Source organism: Lissotriton vulgaris, chromosome 12, assembly GCF_964263255.1.
Source record: "Lissotriton vulgaris chromosome 12, aLisVul1.2, whole genome shotgun sequence".
Lineage (NCBI taxonomy): Eukaryota > Metazoa > Chordata > Amphibia > Caudata > Salamandridae > Lissotriton > Lissotriton vulgaris.
This window is the reverse complement of record NC_141700.1, coordinates 3,237,586-3,265,000: the sequence shown is the minus strand read 5'-3', so window position 1 is coordinate 3,265,000 and position 27,415 is coordinate 3,237,586. Positions and strand designations below refer to the sequence as shown.

At 45.9% G+C, this 27,415-nt stretch overlaps 1 protein-coding gene across 11 annotated transcripts in view; it reads left to right on the top strand.

Annotated features, from left to right (window-relative positions):
- The window catches only part of DAZAP1 (DAZ associated protein 1), a 700,578-nt gene that overhangs the window by 534,848 nt on the left and 138,315 nt on the right, over nt 1–27,415 (top strand). For 3 of the 11 annotated variants that reach the window (XM_086946659.1, XM_086946660.1, XM_086946667.1), the window contains 2 exons: nt 9,410–9,544; nt 11,556–11,720. In XM_086946659.1, the coding sequence (XP_086802785.1) occupies nt 9,410–9,544; nt 11,556–11,720 (300 nt within the window). Of the gene's footprint in view, nt 1–9,400; nt 9,545–11,555; nt 11,721–12,216; nt 12,294–27,415 lie in introns of all 11 variants that reach the window. The other 8 variants (XM_086946657.1, XM_086946658.1, XM_086946663.1 and 5 more) reach the window with 7 other exon arrangements.

The window sequence follows — 27,415 nt, the reverse complement described above, 5'->3', positions numbered from 1 at the left end:
TGTAGGTATATATGTATATATATGTGTATATGCATATATATGTGTATATGCATATATATGTGTATATGTATGTGTATATATATATATTCCTCACAAATGTCCCCGTAGCAGAGGGAACTCCATTGGTTGGTGCACGCGTTTGGAGACCGGGAACGTGTCTCGCAGGTAATTTGGTAAACAAAAGGCAAGGACGCGGCACTCCTCTTGAACACGATAGTTTATTTTAGGTCTCTTTGCAAAAACTCCTACGCGTTTCGAACTAACGTTCTTGGTCACGTCATATATATATATATATATATATATATATATATATATATATATATATATATATATATATATATATATATATATATATATATGACATTTTCCATGAGTTAACTATTGCGGGGATCAAAAAATTGCATATTTCCACCTTAAAATCAAAACGTTTTTACAGCATCAACAACAACCAATATAACAACTTGGTGAGAAAGATCCAAGCGGACAACACGATCATAGTGCGCCAGGCCAACAAAGGCTGCAATGTCGTCCTGTGGCCACGGACTTTGTATCTAGAGGAGGCTTACTCATAACTCCACGACACATCATGTTACAAAAGGTGTGAACTCGGTGATATCAGACAGGCCCAAAATGAGTTGGGTAATCTATTAGTGGGTTGGAAGAGTGCTAGCCTTCTAAGTCTAGAAAATTCCTAAAGAAAGACTTTCCTGTGATGCCGGTCTTTTATCTGATCCCCAAAATTCACAAGGACTCCCTTAAACCACTGGGTAGACCGATCACCTCTGCTAGAGATGGCTTGTTGGAAAATGTAGCCAAATATATTGACTTTTTTTCTCCAGGACTTTGTTACCTTGTTACCATCATTTGTACAAGATTCTAGTGATTTCCTAAGAAAATTGGAAGGTGTAGAATGGCAATCAGGATATTGGTTAATCACCCTGGATGTATCATCACTTTACACCAGCATAAGACACTGTGATGGATTAAGAGCTACACAATTTTTCCTGGACAATAGGTCTATTCAGTTTGTGGAACATAACAGGATGCTAATGATGATGATGACCTCCTTCTACCTTAATAACAACTTTTTTCAATTTAACAGTTTGTGTTTCCAACGAATCAGGGGTGTGGCCATGGGGGCCTGCTTCTCCCCAAGTTATGCCTGTCTTCACATGGGCTACTGGGAGAAGCAGGTCCTCATGGGTACACACCATCTGATTATGGCAGAACAAATAATTCATTGGTATCGCTATATTGATGATCTTTTTCTCATTTGGCGCGGTACCAAACAGTAGGCCCTCGATTTCATCACGTAGCTCAATATTAAGTCGTTCAATTTAGAGTTCACACACCATATGAGCCAGGAGAGCGTCTGTTTTTTAGACGTTCGGGTTTTAGTCAGCAACAACAAATTGCAAACTACTTTGTTTCGCAAACCAACTGCTGGCAATTCTGTCCTCCATGCGAAAAGTCATCACCCTGCGCATCTGATCCGCAGCATCCCCTTTGGGGAGATGCTGCGTATCAAGTGTATATGCAGTACGGAGGAACAATGCAAACAAGCACAGGAGGAGAGTAAAAAACGCTTTTTACAAAGGGGATATTCAATAACAACCCTAGATTCCGCGATCAGAAAAGTCAATGCCATGCCTAGGGAGGTAGCTCTTCAATTACGTAAGGGTACAGCCAAAGAATCTGATGAATCTAACCAACCAGTCAGGAGAAGCGTGGCTCAGTGGTTAGAGGCGGCAGACCCGGAAGCTGAGATCGGCCGTGGACCAGGGTTCGATTCCCCGCCTCGGCGGGTCTCGGGCTCAAAATTCCACGGTGTCGATAATTCTCGCTCCGGTGCCTACTCGACTCACGGGGTCACACTCTGCGACTCTGGGCAATAGCTTGCTTAATCTCCACTACGGCCTCTCGCGGCGGGATGCCTGGCTTTCACCTTGTGGATACCCGGCCGGGGTATCTCACAGGGGAATACCAGGACGGGTTCTCTAACCAAGCGCCTTGAGACCCCTGGGTTAAAGCGCGCTATATAAATCGAAGCACAATTACATTTACATTTACATTTACATTGGTACTAACATTCAATCAGCAGACGCAGGCATTACGCAAGATCGTGACTAACAACTGGAATCTTGTTAATAATGACCCAACAATAGGTCACCTCATGCCAGCAAAACCCAGTATTTCATACAAGAGGGCCTTCTCACTGAGAGAAGCATTAGTTAAATCTAGCCCCGAGGTTTTGACTGTCACCCCATGGTTCAAAGCCATTAAGGGATTTAAAAAGTGCTCCTCCTGTAAAGCCTGCCACCATGGAGTGAACAAAACCCAATACCTGACTCCTTTCTCTGACATTCCCCGACTAATCTCCAAACAACTTACGTGCAAAACGGAGTACGCAGTTTATGTGCTGGAGTGTCCGTGTGCCCTGCAATACGTGGGTAGCTCCAAGTTGCAGGTGCACAAAAGGATACTCCAGCACATCAGGACCATCAACACAGAGGACCACTCGTATTCGATGGCGCGTCACTTTAAAGAGCACCATGTCAAACAAAGTCATCTTCTGAAATATTTTGCCATTGACTCGATTCCTCCTCTAAGGAGAGGAGGCAATAGAGAGGGAAAGCTGCGGGCACTCAAAACAAAATATATCCTGGATTTGGATACCAGAGCCCCAAATGGTCTTAACACCAGCATTGATTTTTATACACATTTGTAAATCATAGCCAAGGCCTTGTATTTTAGCATTTCCCCCCCGTGCCCTAGTTGTTTTCTATCCTTTGGTACCAAATCTGCGTCCCATTCTCCACAATGTTTGTAGACCGATTTGGAGATCATCCAGGCCGTGAGTCACTCTCATTATTTCAAGGCAACAGCCCCAACTTTCTGAAATTCCAACTGATGCCCTGTTGCACTTGACCCGTTCTTGATTTTTGAGATAGATACTATGAAAACAAAAAGGTTTTATTTAAAAAGTAGAAAATTGAAAAAAATGAAACCTTACCCCTTGTTAATCATCATGGGGGTTCTCATGTCAAATAAAGGTTACACTTGTACCTTTTACACTTGCACTTTCTCTATATTCACAAGGTTTATTTAACATGTATTGGTGGAAATTTGGGGATTTTTAAACCCCCTAATTGTGAAAATTTCTTCATTGATTCGTTTCAGGATACAGTACATAACATTTTTTTAGACATGATCATGTTAATTCACCCACTTGGGTTTTATTCAAATCATTTTTACATGGTTATAATCACAAAAAAAGGATGTATTTTTAGTGAACATTTGATAAAATTCTATTTTAGAATTTTTTAGATTACATAATTGCATAATATGTAATTTTAGTTACGAAAATGCATCTATTTTTCTAATTACTTTTTAAAGGGCGGCAATTCAGATCTTTATTGAATATGAAATGCTTAATTCCTTTTTAAAGAAATATTTTGTCGATATGTTTTAACCATTGTGAATACCTTTTCCAATGCTTTTAAAACACAGACTTGTTTTTCATGTCTATACTTGCTGTTCCTGGTGTTTCACCAATCATGTTTCACAACAATCTATCTAGAAATGGATCTTTTGGAAGCTGCAGACCCCGTATTAATAGGACCATAGTTAACAAACAAACAGTCTGACTTCCTCAATGTCTTTGTTCTGTCCAAATAAAACTTGAGGACTCTCTTAAGATCTAAAGAATGAAGAGATATTTCTGGAGGATTCACAGGATTGGGAAAGAAAGTCAGTAAAGTTATAGTTTGATTAATGTGAAAGTCCGATATTACTTTAGGCAGAAAACCAGGATATGTTCTGAGAACCCCCTGTTAGCATGGAACACAATGAAAGGTTCCTTACAACAAAGAGGCTGGATTTCGCTCACCCTACGAGCGGAGGTAATGGCCACCAGGAACGCAAGTTAAATGTTGTAAGGAAGCTTTATGAATAGGCTTGAAAGGAGCTACCATCAACTTAGTCAACACAATGTTAAGCTCCCATGAAGGAGAAGGAGTTCTGATTGGAAAGTCTCTCACCACCGGAATTCTAAAGAAAGAAGTCTGATTAGGTGACTTTCTGTAGGCGGTGATAGCTGCCAGATGAACTTTAATAGAATTAAACTGAAGGCCAGACTTCGCCAAACGCCGCAAATAAGGTAAAATCACCTGCTCTTGACCTTGTCCACACACCATAAGAAGAATTGCTTCCACTTGAAAGTTTATTACTTCCTTGTGGACGTTTCGCCTCTTTCAGAATATCCATACAGTCTGCATTCAATTGTAAGTGACCATATTGGATGACTTCAGGAGCCATGCTGCCAACCGAAGGGAGGACAAGTTGGTATGGAATACTTTCCCTGCCTGCTTCGACAGAAGATCCGGGCGACATGGCAATCTCCTGTGTGGCATTTCCGATAGCTGAAGGAGGTCCGGAAATCACCACTGGTGAGGCCACTCCGGGGCTATTAGAATCATCCTGGAGTTGACCCTGTACATCTTGTTGATCACTGCTGGTATTAATGGGATCGGTGGAAAAGCGTACAGTAAGTTCTGACACCATTCTATCAAAAGGGCATTCCCTTGAGATCCTTTCTGGGGAAACCTGGATGCGAAGCCGGGGCATTTTGCGTTTCCCGCGTCTGCAAACAGGTCGATGTCTGGAGTTACCCATGCCTGAAAGATGTCTGCGACCTCGTCGTTGAGAACCCAATCGTGGGCCTCGATGAAGTCTCTGCTGAGAAAATCCACCTGAGAATTGAGAGACCCGGCAGATGTACAGCTACTATTGACAAGTTCCTTGCCAGAAGCCAGTTCCAAATGGCTTGGGCCTCCATGGAGAGAGCCCATGACCGGGTACCTCCCTGTTTGTTTAAATAATACATTGTTGTCGTATTGTCTGTCTGAATCAGGAGAGATTGAGACTTGAACGACGGAAACAGGGACTTGAGAGCCAGGTGTAAAGCTCTTGCAGATTGATGTGGTAACCCTTCTCGGAGTCAGACCAAAGACCTTGTACTTGCACAGGGCCCATGTGAGCCCCCCAAACCTGGAGAGGCGTCTGTGACCAGAGTCTGTCTTGGAGGATCCTGATGAAACGGCACTCCTTTCATTAAGTGTGATCTCTTCATCCACCATCGGATGGAATCCTTGGTTGCCTGATTAAGACTTATCTGATCCTCCCAGCATCCTGATATCTGCATCAATTGACCTTCTAGACATTGTTGCAGTGGGCGCATGTGCAATCTTGCGTTTGGCACTATAAAGATGTACGAAGCCATGGACCCCAGCAGAGATGACACTTGACCAACTGTCGGGAATTCTGTATGAAGAAGAATCTGGCATTTTGCTCTGATTGATAACCAGCTCTCCTCCGAAGGACACACGTTTACTGTTTTTGTGTCGAGGAGGGAACCCAGATAATGAATCTGTTGCGTAGGGTTTAGTATGGACTTTCTGAAATTGACCTGAAGTCCCGTCTTGTGCAGCAGTTGAAGGCATCTTGAGAGATTATTCTGCAGCAGAGATGGAGACGAGCTCTTCAGGAGCCAGTCGTCCAAGTAAGGGTAAATGAAAAACCCTTCGATTGAGAGCCACCTCAGTGACCGGCATCCACGGAGAACTGCTGTCTCCCATCGCGGACCAGTCATTTACCTGGCCGGCTCCATTGTAAGACGCGTGAGGACAGCGCACCCGCCCGGAAGATATCTGGTTTACCAATGGGTCGCGCTCCCGTTAGATCCAGCAGACAGTACCTTCAGTAACTGCCTCGGACCTATGCTATATTAATGTCATTCCCCACCAAACGAGGCAAATAATTGCGGAGGTGCAGACGCCCCTAAAACTGAACACATCAAAGAATTGCGACTTCGTTATTATTCAACCCAAACCAACCTAGAAGATTGGGCCATGCCATCTAACTTATACCGGCGCTCCCACAGAATCTCAAATGAAACTGCAATCTGAATTACGGTGCACCTACCCAGAATTACGAGCTCTCCACGGCATCCAGGTCCCTCCCAAGTGAAGCCTAAACTATCCCGGGTCACCAACCTGGTGTTAAAAATAATTACTTTCAGGCAATATCAATTTCTTGTCCTGATGATGATCCCGTGATACTCGAGCTAGGGATCGAAACGTCGACCTCAGAGTAGTTCATACATGTACTTATATGATACCACTGTTTGTATGAATGACTCCAGGATACACTGCTAATGTATATTTAATGCCAGTGACCTGCTAGCTCACTTTTGTTTGCCTGATAACTTTTCTCACTTACCTTTACCCTCTTGTCTTGCTCTCCTCTATATGGCACAGGACTGTGCCCCAATTTAACCCTTACTATTGGGTTAATTCTTGTACCTTTGAGATCTTAAACAATTGAACCAATAAATATTCCCTGGCCGGCTGGTCAAGGAATCCTAAACTATATAGAATTCCATTGTGATCTATATCTACCATTTTTTCTCGTTATCTTTGTATGCTCAGGACCACTTGTTGTTTTTATAAATACTTACGCTTCTCCAGTCGCGACATCGATCCACTCCTCACCTTCGACGTCGATCCACTGTTCACCTTTGACATCAATTCTACTGCCGTCAACGTCACTGGTCTCGACGTCGATATTGCTCTCGACGTCTACTTCTTAAAGGTGATGTCTTCGATGACGATCTCTCTTTTTCTACTTGCCTTGACGTCGATAGCGCCGACGGCGATCTAGACTTCGACGATGATCTTACACTTTCGACTGGTCTCGACGTTGACTATTCATCATGACGTTTCTTTCTTACTCCTACCATCAGGAGAAGCAGATCTTCGACGTTTTGTGGGAGAGGAGGGCCTTCCAGACGAAATAAGACTTCCTGGGCCCTTTGTATGATGTTTCTCTCTCTCTCCATAAGACCAAGAAGTCGAATCTTCTCTCTCTCCTCAAAGTCCTTCTTGAAAGTTGAAGGCAGTGATAACATTTTTCTGTGTTGTGAGAAGGCAAATACACCACACAAACCGAATGTGGGTCGGTTTTAGACATTTTCTTCCCACAGGAAGGACAATTGTAGAATAAAGGTGGTATATCTGACCTAAAAATAGCACCAATTAGTCAGAAAAGATGTAAAAATACCACCAAATATCAGAAATGGCGAAAAAAGTTGTAAATAACCAAATTCTGATTGAAAAAAGTCAAAATCAGTCGAGCTCCAGTTCCAGGTTCCTCTCAGAAAGAGCCGGAAAAAAGAACTGACCTAACTGTCACCTGTGGGGCATGATGGGAGCTGGGTTCTCCTAGAGGCCTTAAAGGCAAAGTGTTCAGATTCTCTGAGGCCTTAAAGGCGAGGTGCCAGTTCCCTTTTCTGTACAGGGATGTTATTTGTTTATGCAGCCTTATAGACTAATAGCCTTTCATCACTTATTTTCTTTGATTAAAATAAAAGGTTTTTTTTGCAGAATGTAACTAATGTTAATTTCTTTTTCTTACTGTATATTGTATGAGTTATTTTCATACTACAGAAAGACATGTAATTATGGCTTGCTTAGCCTATTGGTTATGTTTAGGGCTGCATATTATTTATTATACATGTATATGTGTATAATTTTTTAGTACTTTGTACTCTTATATATTTTACACATATATATGTATATGTATTAGGCTATATGTTCCGGTTTCCTGCTTAGGGGCGGAGATAATTCAGTCCATATGACTTTGATGAGTATACCCCTGGAAGGGAACTAGGATTACAGGTAAGAAACGTATCCATATAGGGCTAGATGTAGGTAGGAAAGATTTACCGATTTTAAGTTACCGAATTTTACCGATTCGGTAATTTAAAATCGGTAAATCTATGGGTCCGACGTAGGTATTCCAGATGTGCTGGAATACTAAATCGGATGAATTCAGTATTTACCGATTCGGTAAATACCGAATCGGTAATGCCCATTCATTCCTATGGGCTTTGAAGCCCATAGGAATGAATGGGCATTACCGATTCGGTATTTACCGAATCGGTAAATACCGATTCATACAAGGGTGCAGGGGGTGTCACTTTGACACCCTCTGGCACCCCCAAAACAGGCACGGGTGCCATGTGGCAGGCATACCTGCCCTAAGGGCAGTTCTGCCTGTCACATGGCATAGGTGTGCATGCACACCGGAATCGGTATTTTACCATCAAATTGGATTTGATGGTAAAATACCGATTCGTTAAGGCTCCTGGGACTCTGAAGAGTCCCAGCTACATATGGGTGACTCCGAATCGGTAAATTTGCCGATTACTTATTTTACCGAATCGGTAAAATTACCGAATCGGTAATTTTACCGATTCGGTAAAATAATGCTCCCTACATACCATTCGCCTATTTAACGATCGGCGATTTTCGGCTGTTACCGACCGACCTACATCGGGCCCGTAGTCTATGGCAAGCATGTGTATGTACAGCACACTTGCCTCGAACGGATTATGTTACTTACCCAGTAAGCATCTGTTCTTGGCATGTAGAGCTGTAGATTCACATGCGCCCACCGGCCTCCTGGGGTACCTGTAGTTGTTGTAGTTCTTACTTTATACATTCAAACGCATGGGCATCTCTATACTACACTTATTTACTCCATTCTCACCCTCTGCGGGAAAACAACCTAACAATGGAGTTGATCCCCATGCGCACTATCACCGAAAGGAGGAGTCTCCTTACCTCGTGACTGGAAATACTTCTTCGAAGAAAAACAACTTGCAAACATCCGGACCCAACACCAGATGGCAGGAGTATGCAAAGCATGTGAATCTGCAGTTCTACATGCCAAGAACAGATGCTTACAGGGTAAGTAACATCTTTCCTATTGTGCCTGTGCCTGCCACCCATAAATCAATCCATAGCAACTAAATGTGTATACCCAAACCATGTCCATAATAGATCTTGGGTACTGTCCTATGCTTGTTATCAATGAGAAAAAATACACCAAGCCAGAATTTTGTATCGAGCATGACCGTTCCACTCCCAGGGAAGCTCTGCATTATTAATCGCCTGGTGGTTGTGACCATCGATGATAAACGGGTCCTCAGTGTTCCCGTTTCCTTTTAACTATGCTCTTGGTGGGAAGCCTTTCTTTAATCTAATTCTGTTGCTGTATTCAGACTATATTGTAGATAAAATCATTCTAAACTAGATTTGTATTTATAATGCAATCTCCTTACTCTGCATCCCTTCGCAAGAAGACAAGACTCCAGGCCTCTGTTGTACAGCGTTGAGATGTGGCTCTCTCTGAGTCTTCCAGAATTCTCTGCAATCCATTATGCCACACAAATCCACTCTGTTACTGCAGAGTGTAGGAATTTTCGCATCATACCTCTTTAAAACATCTAGCTTAACCGAGTTCATGTTATGCTGTCACGGTTCATTCTTTTCAAATGTTGTTTTAGGTGCATTTGGACCACCTGCTGGACGTGGCGCACCCCCACCTCCTGCTTTCACATCCTACATAGTTTCAACGCCACCTGGTGGATTTCCTCCCCCTCAGGCCTTTCCTCAGGGCTATGGCACACCGCCTCCATTCAGTAAGTGCCCATCTTCTGTAAATCAGTGTCCAGTTAAGATGCTGACCTTCTCAGTGAATCTTTGAGACCTTTCCATTTGTCTGTACATTACTATTTATGAATTGTGGTGGTAGGAAAGATGGATGTCCTGCAACATGTGGCGCCCTCTGGAAAGAAAGTGCATGTCTTCCTTAACGTTCATGACAAAGTTGCAAGTTTTTGTGCATGAAGTCACATGTTTCTATTATATTGTAAATTCCCAGTGTGGTTGAGAATATGGACGCCTTGTTGAGAATCTGAAACCATTTTTCCAGACATTGTTGAATTGCGTCATGCTGTGCTGAGCTTCATTATTCTACTCAAGACACATCTGCGTAACAATGCCATTGATTGACCAGTTTAAAAACAAACATTCTTCAAGGCCCTTTTTAAATCATTTAAAAAAATCGCACTTAAACTGTGTTGTTTTATTGCAAAGAGAAAGAAGGCTGTCAACTGATTTCACATGTATCCAATTATTTTATTCTGAGAGCCGTAAACCTTACACATTTTCACTCTGCTGACTCCAGTATCGAGTTCATGGGAACAAGGTTTCATCCTGAGTAACTCTGGTAATCGAAATCAAAGGGATGCTATTAATTCATTGTCCTAAAATGATGTGCTGAAGGTAATCTTTAGTCTGTTCCTTCCATCATGGTCTGCTGGTGTTAATGATCCCATGTGTTTGAGATGTGTCCTGAATACTCGGACACATGGTGTGCCTTGACATCTGTGGTAATCACAAGGCTGTTTTCTTGCTTCCTTACTGTATATGAGACTCCAGTTATAACTTTAATTTCATAGACGGCCATCTTCTGTATTTCCCCTCCTGATGTTGGAACTCAGTCCTTTCATCCATTCTCTGCCTTTAATCATTGGGCATCCAAGAAATTGCAATAAATCTAATCCTTCTGTACATTGAAGACTCCGTCTGTATCATAACTGTAGGAGCATATCATACTTTGAAGTATTTGTTATTGGTGTTGAACAATTGGACATCTGTGACAGCCCTGATGGTGGCCATCCTCTGTCCCCGGACGGTCACTGTCTTAAAATTCTCAATGCAGTTATTACAGATTAATGTAGAGTATCAGCTCAGACACTGACTTGTCTTTAACAGTGTTGCCTCTTACTACATCAATCTTGCTTCAAACGAGTCCTTTTTTGTGTTCTCTGCTCCAGTTCCTTGACTTGGCAAAATCTGCTTTCTTGTCCTTGCTGTTTCGGTTAAGAACAGTCAAGTCATTGAATTGCCATTGTGCTGATTGAGTTTCCACTTTCACAACTGACATAGACTTGGTGTAGATGGACCCGGTTCTGGGTCTGCTCCCGAGTTATTCAGGTTAGGGGAGGACTTTGCCTGGCATTTCGGGCGGGACTGTTCCCATTGGAGCAGAGTCTAGAGTGATTTGCATATGGATTGGTCCAAACTGAAGTGGCATGGTGTGCAAAATAACGATGGATCGGGATGCAGCCCAAATAATTGCCAGCAGATAAGATTATTTCAAGCATTCCATCCATCACTTTTTTAACTTCACCTTTTCTTTACATTAATGTGTGGGTCACTACCTTTTGAAGGTTTTATTTTGTTACCACATTATTTTAAATCTTTCACAGATCATGCCTTATTTCTTCCTTTTGCAGAAAGTGCTCAAGCAAGTCCAACCCCTTCTGTCCTCACCTGAAAATAATTTCCTTCTTGTGTGAAGGTCTCCCTCCTTCCATCTGGTACTCAGGTTTATTGTTTGGTGTCTTTTTAGTCACTGCTTATCCTTTCAACTGGGGAGGAATTATCAAATATAGAATTTCATTGCTCTCCTACACAGCTACTGGATTTCTTAGTTTGTTCACTGTCGGTTACAAAACTGGTTCTGGATTCTCAATATGGCATCAATTTCCCTCAAGTTTTGGTGATCTATACCCAAAAGGAAGACTAAGAGGATCTTTAGTTGAAAGTAACTGGTCCATTTCCTGTTGCCCTTTCTCTTTTCAGCTTTTGGGTATGGTGCGCCACCTCTGCCTGATCAATTTGCCCCTGCAGGGGTACCACCCACACCTGCAACTCCCGGTACTTCAATTGCGTTTCCCCCATCACATCAAGCTCAGGATATGAACAAACCCCCAAACGCACAACCAGATTTTCCTTTTACACAATATGGTAAGTAAAATCTGGACAATAAAGCTGTTTTCAGACTACCTCCAACTCAGGTCCGTCTTATTTAAAAAAAAAAAAAAAAAAAAATTTTTGCAATGATATTCTTGAAAAATACGGGGGAGGGAATTCCTTTGAGATTGTGCTTCTGTAAAACCATCAGCACAAAAATTGGCAGCTTTTGAAGTTTAGGTTCCAGAATAAGTATCCCTAGTCTGTCCAGTGCCTCCTCTAGTGTGTTTGAGGTGCTCCTTGGCTTGGTCTGGGAACTGCATGCTTATTCTTTCATAGGTAAATGGGCTTAGTCCCCAGACTTTAATCGTAACCTGAGATTGCCGATCCCCACTGCTCTGAGTGAGTTAGGACTTGGCACTCCTTCCTTTCCTGCCTGGGATATGGGGACTAGCAATAGTCAGGCTAATGAAAGTTTATTTGGCGGGCGTTTGTAGTGCATGCCTCATTCGTTCCCACATAAAAAGCCTGAAGAAATCACTCTTTCCAGGAAATGCCTGCTTTGTGAAATTGTCCGAATGGATTTGATCTCTAAGTTGCCATGAAGGTCGTAAAAGGTAAGAGACGGTAGGTCAAATTAGATCATCCTTCCTAGCAATGGCCACTATTGCTGTTTTTTCACAAACCTGCATGCTAAACACATATAGCTATAGCCCTGTAGTGGGCATTTGTCATACCATTTTAAGCATGTAAATATGGTTGTGATTGTGTCATCTCGAGTATTGGACCCAGGAGCAAACACCTTGAAAGTCTGTTTCTGAACTGTGACACCAAAGATTGTAACATAATGAGTTATTGCAGACCTAGGACTACATATTTGTTTTTGGAACCCAGACTTAAACTGTGAATTGGCCTTGTGACTGTAATATGCTGTAATTCCTATGGTTGCTTTTTTATATTAGCCTGATGGAATTTGTCACGCTCTCTTGGATTAAAATATCTCAAACCCAGCCGCTATCCCACAACACACTTAACTGAAATGCATGATCCCATAATGAGAATCCAGAAACCTTTCTTTGGCTGCCGATTTGGGCACCAACCTCATGTACCTATTGTATTTTATTTAGATCTATGGAAGAATCTGTGTATAAAGCAGTAACATCTCCAGATGTGTTGTTGAAGTGGCAGCTGCCTGATAAATGTCCTCAGTTTTCATTTCATCTTCTGTTTGCCAGATTATAGGACATGGAAATAGTGTGGGGGTGTATGTGTGTGTGTATATATATATATATATATATATATATATATACATGTGTGTGTTTGATGGCATGTGTGCTGTGGATACGCATGCTTAGCATAAGCCCTCCATCTAGTGTTGGGCTCTGAAGTGTGCAAGTTGTTTTTCTTGAAGTTCTTCGAGTCACAAGTTACAGTGACCCCTCTTGCTTGCATTGCGGATGGTCATCGACTCCATTGTTAGATTGTTTTTTTCCGCCGTCTGGTTCGTTCGTGTGTTTCTCTTCCGTCGATACCGTCAGTAGGATCTTTTCTATCACCTTTTGGTATTATTGATCTATAATCAGTCTAGAGAACCTCTAAACTTGTCTAAGGGATTCGAATCCATTCCACCCTTACGGGCCTTTGCGCTTCCGGCGAAAATAATCTTAGACGTTCTTCTTGTATAAGAATTACTAAAGGATATGGAAAGGACACCTTTTAAATTCTGCCTTTCGTGTCATTCGAAATTCCCACATACAGATCTACACAAGGTGTGTAATTCCTTCCTCTCACCAGATCATCAAGAGCAAAACTGCGAGGCCTGTAAATCCTTCAGGTCAATGATGACTCTTCGAGACCATACGGCAAGAAGAATGCAACTCTGTCTACGGCACATCGATGATACACAGGACATTTTCAGTTCAGAAGAACCGGAAACCGCACATCTGTCGACTGCAGATGAGGGATTTTTCTCACAAGAACAAAGCTCTGACTTCGAGGCAAAAACCTCCACACTGCGAGGTCTGGACCAATATCCCCATGTGTGGGGGAGCTTTCTGAGTTGTTGCAAGTTGCCCGTAGGTTCCTCCTTGCTTCCGCTTACTGGGGTGATGTTCCAATTCGACATATGCTCCCTTTTTGGTGTTCAACACCGTACGTGTCTTTTCTGGAGTGTTAGTCTCGCATTCTGAGACTCTTCCCACCATTCGTTACATTGGTGTTTTTGGCCACTTCGTTCAGATATGCCCTTTTTCCAAATTATCACCTACTGTTGTTAAAGCTACGCCTGCGGGACAGCTCTTCTGATGGCAGTGGTCCTTGACTACTGCCTGCAGTCTATATTCTCACTATGCTTCTTGTGTAAGCCACTTTCAGGTCTCTATGGCCGTTTGCCTGCTGCATGTTTCTACCTGTTTCAGTGGGTTTAAAATTGATGATATTGCCCCTATTTCCCCTTTTTGGATTGGGTGTGCACTTTGCGTATTTCTTGTCCCACTGGCTATTCCCAACACATTGCTCAGGTTGTAGCTCTTGCCTTTGGGCTCTTGGCTCTGACTCCTTCAGCCTTCCTTTTCTGGGCTAGTCTGTTAGGCTCTGGTTGCATCTTTTCAGGTTCCTTTCTAGCTTTGGTCGGTGTACTCATTGTGCGCCATTAAGCAGAGAGTTCTCTCTCTCCCTCTCCCTTCTACCTGTCATTTTTATACGAGTATGGTGTAGCGCCATTCTGGCGTTTTTAGGATATCTACTATCCCGTTATTTCTGCTCTTCGAGCTGCTTCGGTTGCTGTCTGGCTGTTGCGCCACAGGCTATTTCGGTCTGTTACGATGTTCTTCCCTTGTTGCACTCAGGGAAAGGGCTTCGCTTAGCTTGCAGGGCTTTTTCTCACAAGCTTTTCACTTCTATGTAGGCAGTGTCTAATTCTGTCTTTTATGATGGGGTCTCCACCATCCTCCTCCTTGTTCACAGATTTTTCATCTCTCGCACACTGTTCCTCCTTTATCCGTCAATCTATTGCTGGATCGGATGCTTGGCGCTTTCTGTTGTTATGTCGCAGACCCACCTCCCCTTTGGGGTATGGCTGTGGTATCTATTCTAAGTTAAGGAATCTGCGGCTAGATGTCTCTGTTAGATGTAAGAGTTACTTACCTTCGGTAACAATGTATCTAGTAGAGACGTTGTCTAGCCGCAGATTCCTTAATGCCCACACATCCTCCCCGATCTGCGAGAACCTTGAAGAGTGGTGTTCTCCGCTGGCCTCTTCAGTTGCCATTGGGTTAGCTCTCTCAGGAGTTCAGTTTGTGGCTCTCCTCTGAGTGTTTCCATGTACAGTTTACCTCTGCAGAGGGGCTTCTTTCCTGTAATACGGTACGAGGAGATTCGTTATCCTCTCCAGTTACCTTCCCTTCCTTCCGTCTTTTCTATTGACTCGGGTACTGGTCTCGTCTGGGTCGTCCTCTTGGGGGTCGGTTGTCCTCTGGTTTCAACCTCCGTTCTTATAGGGAACGGGCCAGTCTTTTCATCCTTCCTGCGGTGCACTACTGTTCTTCTGTGCTCCGTTCTTAATAAACAATGCAGTTCTACATGGCAATATCAGGCTATTTCGGTCTGTTACGATGTTCTTCCCTTGTTGCACTCAGGGAAAGGGCTTCGCTTAGCTTGCAGGGCTTTTTCTCACAAGCTTTTCACTTCTATGTAGGCAGTGTCTAATTCTGTCTTTTATGATGGGGTCTCCACCATCCTCCTCCTTGTTCACAGATTTTTCATCTCTCGCACACTGTTCCCATACTTTCACAGTTTTTTGTTGGTGGCTCCGCGTTGTGCTGCGGAAACGTTTCTCTGAAGAAAACGGACGTCAGCTCGCCGGGAGGGACTTATGACCTCGCTGACGTCACGTACGTGGACGACGTCTGGGCGGGGTCATCTGGCACCGTCCCCCAGCACACAGTGGTGTTGCTGCAAAAAATTTCCGGAACCAGTCTGATGCTTGGGGATATTAGTTAAGGAATCTGTGGCTTGAAAACGTCTCTACCAAATACATCGTTACCGAAGGTAAGTAACTTGTACTGTAGGTCTACCTTTCAATGGACGGTCCAGAAGAGGACACTTTACTAGAAAAATATCAAAAAAGACAATGAGACTGAAATATCAATGTGAGAACTACAAACGCAGTTTCAAAGGGGCATTTTTTGTCACTCTACATATCGCAGAGGATCTAAAACAACTTCTACTGACACATCCACCTCTTCTAACAAATCACCTACTTGAACAGGTTTCCCTAGGGGATATTATAGAGAGTCCTACAGAGGAAATAACAGAGGTCAAGGTAGATGAGGTTTTGACAATTGAACTACTATTCCCCCTGGATCACTTAACGCATATTGGGGGAAGACTACAACAATTTTTTCCACAATGGGTAAACACAGGATCAGTGGGTGCTGGATGCTCTCCCACAGGGTTATTGTCTGGAGCTCACCTCCGCTCCTCTAAACACACCACCTCGCATTCACAGGTTGTCCGCACAACATCAAAACCTGTTAAAGGAAGACATTCAAGCTCTATTAAAAAAAGGGCAATCAAATCGGAACCAATACAAAAACAGGGCATGGGAGTTTAATCCCTTTACTTTCTAATTCCCAAAAAGGATGGAATTCTAAGATCCATATTAGATCTGAGACTTCTGAGCAGGTATCTCCTATCAGAACATTTTCATATGGTCACTCTTCAAGGTATAATTCCACTTCTCCAAAAAGGAGATTACATGAATCATTGGATCTAAAGGATGTATATTTCCACATCCCAATTCACTCAGCACGAGGGCAATATCTCAGGTTTGCCTTCAATCGACAGCATTTTCAATCCAAAGTGCTACCATTCAGGGTCATCACAGCCAGAGAGTATTTAGCAAATGTCTGGCAGTTGTAGAAGCCCATTTAAGAAGAGAAAATATACACGTATTTCAATATCTAGATGATTTGCTTATCAAAAGCAACACAAGCAATCAATTTACTGCACAAACTAAGTTTTACAATAAATGCAGTAAAATTGCACCTACAACCACTACACATACAGCCTTACTTGGGAGCAATTCTAAATTGTCAGACAGGGGTAGCTTACCCAAATGCAGCCAGAATTCAAACTTTCAAAAATCTGGTGCCACTATTTCAGCCTCAAAAACAAATATCTGTGTGACTGTTATGCGTCTCCTAGGAACCATGGCTTCATCCATAGCCGTAGTACCTCTTACCAGACTAAATATTCGTTCTCTACAGCAATGCCTGGTGCAACAATGGTCTCGAGCAGAGGGTCATTTGGACGACATAGTGTTGACAGACGCCAGGTTTTCCAATCTCTGCAATAGTGGTGGAACTCCAACAAGCTGGTACAGGGGCAGCCGTTTATAGACCAGATTCTGCAAACAACCATAACAACTGACACATCAATGATAGGTTGGGGAGCCCACTTACAGGATATAACTGCAAGGGCTTTGGACACAGTCAGTCCCTTTCACACATCAATCACCTAGAACTGTTAGCAGTTAATCTAGCGCTAAAAGCATTCCTTTCTCACCTAAAGCGCAAGGTAGTTTAATCAAGACAGACAACATGACAACCATGTAGTATCTGCAAAAACAAGGGATTACCAAATCTTGACAATTGTCTCTGCTAGTACAAAAGATCTGTAAGTTTACTCTACAGCACCTCTGTCCCTGTCCTCAGGCAGGTCGCTTCCTTCACTGCCAAGCAGCCCCCTGGGTGTCCGGTGACTCGCTGCCACTGCCGCCCGTGAGAGCCAGCCTTCCTCCTCGGCGAAGCTCCGTCCTGCAGCTTGGGTGCTCTTGTGTCCTTTGTTGACCCTCTGCATGCTGTACCCCGTGACTCTTGTGCCCTCTGTTGCCCCTTTTGCTTTCTTGTTCCCCGTGACTCTTGTGCCCTGTGTCCTCTGTTGCCCCTCTTTCCGTTCTGTACCCCGTGACTTTTGTGCCATGTTATCCTTTGTTGCCCCTTTTTGCATTCTGTACCCCCTGTCCGCCTTTTCCCGCTCCCTGTCCCCTTGCGTTTCCCGCCCCCTGGTGTCTCATTGGCAGCCCCGCTCCCACCTCCCAGCTGCTCCTCCCTCCCTCTGCCCCTCATATGGAAGCCGCGCAACGGGTGCGCAGCGGGCGCGCAGATTGTGCGCCAAAAGCAAGCCCGTCTGCGCCCGTCCGAGCCTGGACCGCGCCCAGCGCCAAAACTCCTGGCTCTCGTCGACACCAGCTCACCCGACGGACTTACGATGCCGCCACCCTCCACGCACTCAACGCCGGCCGGAACCCCGTCTGCCACCGAGCCAGCCCGAAGCGCACCCACGGACCCTTCACCTGCCAAGCCTACAAATTCACCTGCCTCCGAACCTGCACCGCACCCGCCAAGCCAGGCACCAGCAACGATCACCTCAACTGCATCCTGCTCAACACTCGCTCTGTCCACAGGCACGCCGTCGAACTCTGGAACCTCCTCAAGACAACATCACCAGACGTCGCCTTCCTCACAGAAACATGGATGAACACCTCCTCAGCCCCCGACATCGCCATAGCCACCCCGGATGGCTACAAGATCGCCCGGAAGGCCAGCGTCAACCAAACCGGAGGAGGCATCGCCATCGTCCACAGAAACACCATCCGAATCACAACCAACTCCGACGACACTTTCACCGCCGCCGAGCACCTTCACTTCCAGATACACACTGACCCCCCGACCACCCTCAGAGGCACCCTCATCTACAGACACTCGGGACCACGCACACAATTCAGCGAAGCCATCGCAGACTTCATCAGACCACACGCCCTAACCTCCTCATACTACATCGTCCTAGGAGACCTCAACTCCCACTTGGAGAACAACAAGGACAGCAACACCGCCGCCCTGCTGGACAACTTCGCCAACCTCGGGCTCAAGCAACTGGTGAACACCCCCACCCACTACGCCGGCCACATGCTTGACCGCATCTTCTCCTCCAGCAAGTACATCTCCTTTAGCCACTCCACCGGACTAGACTGGACAGATCACAGCTGTGTCCACTTCAACTTCAGGAGAACCACGACCCACCACCACCCGCAACAGGTGCCCCGCAGAAGCTGGAACAAGATCACCGCCGACAAACTCACCACTTCCCTCAGCCAGAACCCTCCCACCAACACAACGGACCCCAACGAAGCAGCCCGCAACCTCACACAGTGGCTCACCAACTGCGCCAATGACCTCGCACCACTGAAGAACCCCCCAGCAGACACGGCAGCAAGAAAGCCTCTTGGTTCACCAACGACCTCAAAAACTCCAAGAAAACCTGCCGCACCCTCGAGAAAGCCTGGTGCCACGACCAGACAACAGAAAACATGTCAGCCCTCAAGAACGCCACCCGCAAACACCACCAGCTGATCCGCACCACCAAAAGGACCACATTCAAAGAACGACTTGACAACAACTCCCACAACAGCAAGGAACTCTTCAGCATCGTTAAAGAGCTCTCCAGCCCCAGCGCCTGCAACAACGACCTCATTCCCTCGCAAGACCTCTGCGACGCACTCCCCCGTTCTTTCACCGCAAGATCGCCGACATACACAACAGCTTCGGCGCACAGACCACGCACCCAACCACCAATCCAGCACCCTCCGCCACCACCCTCTGCACCTGGACCTCGGTCAGCACTGAAGATACCACCCGCACGATGAACACCATCCATTCCGGCTCCCCTACCGACCCCTGCCCACACCACATCTTCAACAAAGCCGCCTCCATCATCGCACCCCATCTCCGAGACATCATTAACAGCTCCTTCGCATCAGCCACCTTCCCGGAGAGCTGGAAGCACGCCGAGCTCAGCTCCCTCCTGAAGAAACCCTCTGCGGACCCCTCGGATCTCAAGAACTACCGCCCCATCTCGCTCCTCCCTTTTCCGGCCAAAGTCATCGAGAAGACCGTCAACAAGCAACTCTCAGCCTTCCTCGAGACAAACTGATCCCTCGTCCCCCTCGCAGTCCGGTTTCCAGGCAAACCACAGCTCCGAGACCGCCCTCATCGCAGCAACCGACGATATCAGGTCCTTGCTCGTCAACGGGGAAACAGCTGCCCTCATCCTCCTGGACCTCTCAGCAGCCTTCGACACCGTATGCCACCGCACCCTGATACAGCGCCTCAGCAACATCGGAATCCAAGGAAAGGCCTTGGAGTGGATCATCTCGTTCCTCGCCGGTAGAACCCAGAGAGTCCGCCTCCCCCGTTCCGGTCAGCGGCCACCGAAGTAATCTGCGGCGTCCCGCAAGGATCCTCGCTCAGCCCCACCCTCAACGTCTACATGACCCCCCTCGCAGCCATCGCTATGCAGGGTATCATTAGAGTATTTACAGTTTGTTTGAGTGGGGAGGGCATGGGTTATGGGCTCTGGGCTCGGTCTGGCGCGGACGGGCTTAGACGGGCTTGCATTAGGCGCGCCTTCGGCGCGCAAATGGCGCTCCCGCTGTGCTCGTCCGCTGCGCTTCCGGCCTAGGCACATTTTATAGGTGCTTGCGGGTGGCGACCGGCGAAGGGGGCGTGGCCTAAAAAGGGGCGTGGCCTGCGTCCTCGCGGTGCTCCTCGAGGGGAGTGAACAATGTCAGGCAGCGCGGTAGCGTTAGGATCCGCTCCCCGTGCCTGGTGTTCTGCTCCTCTAAGTCCCCTAGAAGTGGTGAGATTTAAAAAGATATCTCAAGTAACAGTGAACAAGATAAAACAATTTTAAAAAACAAATGTGCTCTCCCGGCTTCCGCCTCAGGAGTGGGGTCAAGTCTAGTGCCAGGCGCTTGTATTCAGCGTATTTATCCTGGTTTGTTGGGGGCATGGCCTAAAAAGGGGCGTGGCCTGCGTCCTCGCGGTGCTCGTTGAGGGGAGTGAACAATGTCAGTAGGCATGAGCTGATTTTGCGGATTGGCAATCCGCAAATTTGCGGATTGCGAAAATCCGCGAATCTTCGCGGATTTTTTTTTTTTATGTTCGCACGGGTTTCTGCAAGTTCGCGAGGGTTTTGTACAATTTCGCAAATTGCGAAATTGTACAAAACGCGTGCGAACTTGCAGAAACCCGTGCGAACACAATGTGCCCAGTAGGGTATGTGCCTCTTGTGTGAATAAAAGGTCAGAGAAACAGCTCAAGACCTGGCTCTTCGAGCAGTAGCGGACACCCCCCCCCCAGCGCCTTGAGACCCTAACGGGTGAGTAGCGCGCTTTACAAATTCCCTGATTGATTGATTGCTTGCAGAATACCAAGAGTAGACAATCATTTGGCAGATCTTCTCAGCAGAACACACCAACAAGTCCATGAGTGGGAAATAAATGTACAGGTCCTACACCCATTCTTCGAGCAATGTGGAAAAACGGACATAGATCTGTTTGCAACACCACAAAGTACAAACATTTCGCTTCCAGGTTCCCCCACCCATAATCCAAGGGCAAAGTACTATGGATCAATTGGTGAGGGATATTTGCATACACTTTTCCACCTCTCCCCTGTTTCCATTTGTCATTCGCAAACTAAAGCAGACATCCCTTAGACTAATACTAATTGCTCCAACATGGGCCAGACAACCATGGTACACAACACTGCTGGAGATGTCGGTAGCACCATATCAAATGTTATCCGACCGACAAGACCTTCTCATGCAGAACAAAGGAGCAATACTGCACTCAAATCCCAGATGTGTCAATCTTGCAGTTTGGCTCCTGAGGTCTTAGAATACGAATACCTAAATTTACCCAAAAGAATGTATGGATATCCTAAAAGAGGCAAGAAGACCCACAACAAGAGCACGCTATGCAGCAAAGTGGAAACTATTTGTGCATTATTACCATTCAAAGGACATAAATCTCATACAAGCATGTCTTTAGAATAGAGAACAAACTTCTCTATTTAGAATTCCTGTAGATAAGGCCTTTTTACAAGGACTTAAATAAGTTATTCTATCTCGAGCACCCTCTATGCCAATGTGGAATTTAATTATTGTGTTAACAAGGTTACTGTATCTGCCATTTGAACCACTGCGTACATGCCAATTGCTTCATTCATCATGGATACTGGCTTTTCTAATTCCAGTTACCTCACTTAGAAGAGTATGAGAAATTCAAGCGTTCACTTTAGAAAAAACATTTTTCAAGTAAATAGGGATTAAGTTGTTCTAAGGCCGAACACTATATTTTTACCTAAAGTAACATTGCATTTTCGCATGGCACAATGCATAGAATTACCTGTGTTCTTCCCTCAACCAAAATCAGCAGCTGAAGGAGCTTTGAATACATTAGATGTCAAAAGAGCACTAACGTACTATATAGATAGAACACAATCTTTACGAAAAACACAACTATTTGTCGTTTTCAAAACCAAATAAAGGGAAAGCAATCTCAAAATTAGGTATTGCACGTTGGATAGTAAAATGTATCCAAACATGTTATGCCTAAACCAAAAGAACACTACCTATTCCATCAAGAGCCCACTCTACACACAAAAAAGGGCTTCTATGGCATTTATAGGGAACATTTCAATAGGTGACACATGTACATCAGCTGCATGGGCTACACCACATACATTTACAAAACATTGTGTAGATGTCATGGCACGATAACAAGCAAATGTTGGTCAGGCAGTAGTACTGCCTACTCTGAAACAAATACACCAAGCACAAGGTAATCACTGCTTACAAGCATAAGTGCTTTTTAGTCTGTGCTAAGCATGTGTATCAACAGCCGCACATGCCATCAAACGATGAATGTTACCTAGTAATCATCTGCTTGTAGCATGTAGAGCTGTAGATTCACATGTGCCCACCCTCCTCCCCTGTAACGTGCTCTTTGTAGTTATTTACATATATCAATCAATCAAGCTTTATTTGATTAAAGAAAATAATCATAAAAGCACATTAAAAAACAGTAAACTCATGTTACAAATATAGGTAAAAAGCCACAAGATTATGGAATAAATTGTACAATGCAAATTCTCACTTGAGGATAGTCCTTCTACAGTTGAAGACAGACTTTAAAAACAGCGTAACAGAGAGTTACAAGTTCTCCCGTATTGGGGTCTTTCATAGATTCACATGCCTGAATCATTCCCCGTCGTCGGAGTGGGAGTCCCACGGTACATAAAAAGCAATTATATACACATAAAAACCAAAAAAAAACTTGGTAATAACCAACCAGGAAGTAAAGTAGCCCTGAGCTACAGGAGCAAGAACTTCCACACTCATGACTATCCTAGTCATTTTATATAGACCAAACTGCAGCCAATCAGGCGACAACACCCACCAGAATGATCTCCTCAGAGGCTCAGGTTCTCAGATTTTCTACTGCATGTCGTGTGAAGGGAGTCTCCCTGAGCTCTGCTCAGTACTTCACAACTTTGGTTGCTTTTTGCCGACTTTAAAGATGTCATCTTCTAAATCTCTCTTCAGGCCTTGTGAATCTTGTGGGAAGCTTAGGCTTTTAAGGAAGATCCCCACAAGAAATGTATTTATTGCCTGTATCCAGACCATGAGGTAAAGGATTGTAAGATCTGCAGGACCTTTCCTCAGAAGACCCTCCGAGACAGAGAAGGTTGTCTTTTCCTGTGGCTGCAGAAAATCAAGGACCAGGGCAACCCCCTATCTGAGGTAGGAAGTGTGGCCTCTGGGCCAACTATGTCCTCTAGAAAGAGGAAGGCTGAGGAAGAGGCATCTTCTCCTTTGGGCTAAGGTGTCGAGAAAAGCTCAATCCACCAAGGATTCTAGCTTGCCTTCCACCTCAAAGAAGGCTTCTCCACCTTCAAGATCTGGACCTAGTACGCCCCGAGAAAGTCTGGAAAGTCTTTGTCATCAAAAAGACTGTCACAGAAAGTTTTACCCCAAAAATGACGTTAACGACGCGGTCGTCGACGGCTCTTCTGTTGACAATCATCATCATTGACGCTTCTTCAACGTCGACAATCACCTTTTCATCGCCGAGGCCTAAAATGATCATGTCTTCGGCCTATCCCCGTCGACGAAGGTAATGCCATCGATCGTCGACGCTCCATCATCGACGAAGCGAAAAAAGGTCCTGTTGACGAGCGCATCATCGAGGAAAAGCACATCGGCGCCTACCCCGTCGACGAAGGCCGCCCCGTCGACTGATTCCTCATCGACGAAGGTCATCTTGAGAATTACATCGTCGTCGACGGCCACATCGTCGACGAAGACTGCCTCGTCGTTGAAAACACCGTCGACGAAGATTGCCTCGTTGAAAACATCGTCGACTATGATTGCCCTGTCGACGAAGTTCACTATCTCTTCGGCGTCCAGTGTCCATACACCATCTCAGTTGACGGCACCGTCGACGGTTCAACCGTCGACGCCTCTTGTTTCATCTTGTAAGGAACTACAAGTTTGGTCTGCTGCCTCGTCTGCAACCTCCTGTGCCTCGCCGTCTACGACAGCTTCTTTATTGGAAAGACAGAGCTCTTCCCTAGCGGCTCTCTCCGGCTGCTGAAGTTGCCTGAACAGCTATTGGACTCTGAAGAGGATGAAGAACAATCGGATGTGGATGAGAGTTTCCGCGCAGCAAGGAGTCCATCTGAGCTGCTTATAAAATATCAGGACGAGGATCAAGAAGAAGAGCAGTTCCTTGAGCCTACATGTCAGGCTCCTGCAACGGTGCCTACGGTACAGATGCCGGTAGCTCTCCTCAACAACTTGCAGTATATGTTGGAATACTACTATCGCTGGTTCCCTCCATCTGAATCGGCAGAGTCGTTCACTTCGACACCCATGCCTCAAGCCTCTGTAGCAGCGTTTAGACCTCCAAGACTATCTTCTCCAACATCAGCACCCGAAATATGAGCTACAATTCAACCTTCTCCGGCGCCTTTCCACTATACTCAGGAAGCGGTCACCACTGATGAAGACAGGAAGGAAGGAGAGTTTGATGATAAGTCTCTGTGAGAAGTTGGCCTGATATATAATGTTCACTATTCTAGTGAGCACTTTGTATCAGTCCAAACAACCCTTATTGATGATTGGTTGTAAGTCAACCGTAGACCAGCTATCCTAGTAGCATGGGCAAGAGCAGTCTTTAGGCTAGACTCTAGAGGGCGTGTTAAGCCAGCTGTTATACCATCACATATACCCCTTGAACACCAAGTGAAAGGACACCACACAAGTTGTTATGAAAATAAACAGTTATTTATTTAGAACACAACAACCCTGGACTCTTTATGAAGACAGGGTGCTAAGCACAATACAAAGCTCTTACGAAAATACTTTAAGTCGCACAATTTACACAAATGCCCGAAAAACCATATACTCTAAAAGTGGAATGCGAAATTACTAGCAGGTAAGTATTACTCTAATAGACTTTAGGATCGCTAGGACTGGACTACTGAACCTTCAGATTACTAGCAGGAGGCCTAAGGGGATCGGGTGCAGAGTGTGCACTCTCACGCGGGATGCGGGACAAAGTCTATGGTTGCTAGAAATTACAAAGTTAGTGTTATCGGACGAATCCGACTAGGTAGAGCAGAAACGAAAAAGGATCTGGACCCTTGGATAGTGAGTCTATGCTGGAGCACCGAAATGCTGAGGTTACCTAGCCCAGGTGCTGCGGCTGCATAGGTCTGAAAAGACGTCGGGAATCCCCGTTGCAGTCTATGGAGCCTGAAAGAAGAAGTTGCTGGCAGGCGACCAGTGAAGAGATTCGGAGGGATCCAAGCCTGGATCGGTGATGGAGGATACCTGTAAGCAGAGGGTACCAAGTTCTGAATCACTAGCCAGTGATTAGATGGGCACCAGGATGGCACCGGATGGAGTCACCTCGACCAGGTGAGTGGACGACGCTGGGCTCTGCAGTCTCACGGACCAGGAGGCGTTGTCGGCGACCAGGATGGAGGTGCGAGCTGTCCCACGAAGGTATCTGCTGTCGACGTCGCTGGACCCAGGATTGGGGCAACAAGTCTTGGCAAATGCAAGCCCACGCGGTGGACTTAAAATGGCGTCTGGAGTGGACCAGGAGGGTCCGGGGTGCTCCTCTGTTGGAGGGGAGCAAGGGCCAGTCTGGAGCAACCAGACCAGCGGTGTTGTCGTCGTGGTGCGTCGTCAAGAGGGCCACAAGCCAGCAGGCAAGTAGCCGGACAACGCGGTGAGCAGCAAAGAGCAGAAGGGCCCCACGCAGATCTGGTGGATGCTGGGGGGCTGGACTTCGGTGCTGGAGCTGCTCAGGGTTAGGGCTTCTCGAACCCCAAAGCACTCACTCGAGGATCCCTCTGCGGTCGTGCTGGATAAGCGTCGTGCAGTTCTGAAGTTGGCCGGTCCCTCGAGGTCTCGTCACACCCACGGATCTCAGCTGGGCTGATGATGTAGGTAGAGGTCAGAGGTGCCAGGGAAGCCGGGTCTCGTCGTGCTGGTCGGTCGGATTCCGGAGGAAGGACGTGCAGCAAACCTCAGTGTTCTTAGATGGTGCCTGCGGGTGCAGGGTGACTACTCTTTAGTCACAAGGGAGAAATCTTGAGAAGAAGTCTGGAGTTTCTTTCGTAGAAAGTAGTTTTGGGATTCAAAGATGATCTAATTTGGAAGGGGGCCCGCTCCTATCTTTATACTAGGAAAAGGGGCTGGCACGCGACTAGGTCCTGCCCATGGGTGGGACCAGGAAGGGGGGTAGTTACACCCCTCTCCCATGCCGGACTTTCCCCAGGTCAGGGGCTGGTGTGCCCCTGGAACTGGTTCTAGCCGGCCTATGCATAGTGAGCACCGGGCTGCCACTTGCAGTCACCTTCCTCTAAAGCCCTGCCTACCCAGGATACACAAAACCCTGTCTGGGATGGTGCTAGCACCGCCCCTGAAAGGAAACCCTTTGTCCAAGCCTCCCTCGCTGGAAGGACTCCCAGCAGCAGGAGGTCAGACTTGTGTCTGTGGTGGCAGCATCCATTTTGTGATGCTGAGGCTTGAGTTAACTTTAACCGGGGTTCACAGTTACATACATGTCGTGTCCCTCTAGAAGGGTGGAATGCTAACCCCGTCGCCAGAATTGGCGAGGGGTTAGTATTCCAATTCGTATGACACCTTACTCGACATGTTTTGATAAAGCGATACCAGAGTTGGCATATAACCGCGAGGATTATAATGCACTTAAGAGTATATGGTATGCGTTATCATGGAACAGCTATTAGGACTTGGTTCCGCAAGCTGCAAACGGGCTCAGCTCATGCCAGAGCACCATCTCACATGATTCCAAGCACTCTGCCTTCAGGATTGTTAAGGCCTGCCATAGGAGTGACTGATAGGAATCTGTGTCCATTTTAGGGTTAGATATAGGTATACTATATCTAAAGCAAAGGGTGATTACACCACCTTGCCCCAGCTGTCGTGCAGCCAGTTGTGTCAGATTTAGATGGCCAGCCAGGGGTGGCATAATACATGCTGCAGCCCCTGGTAGGCCCTGGGTACACCTATGCCCTGAGTTACAGGGTCTGATAAGGTGGCCCAGTACCAATTGGTAAATGCACCTAAGGTACACGTGTCAATTTAGTGAGAGAACAGCTAGGCTGTGGGTCTGATTAGCAGGCCCACAGCCAGGGAAGTCGTAAACCAGTGAAGCAAAAAGCAAAAATCTGGGGTGATCATAGGATTGCAGACCCTACTCTTCTACAGTCTCCTACTGTTGGAGTGGGACGACTATCAAACACAAACCCCATCACCTTCTGCTCCACCTGCTGCAGACTCTCCTCCTGTAGATATTGGAGGATTCC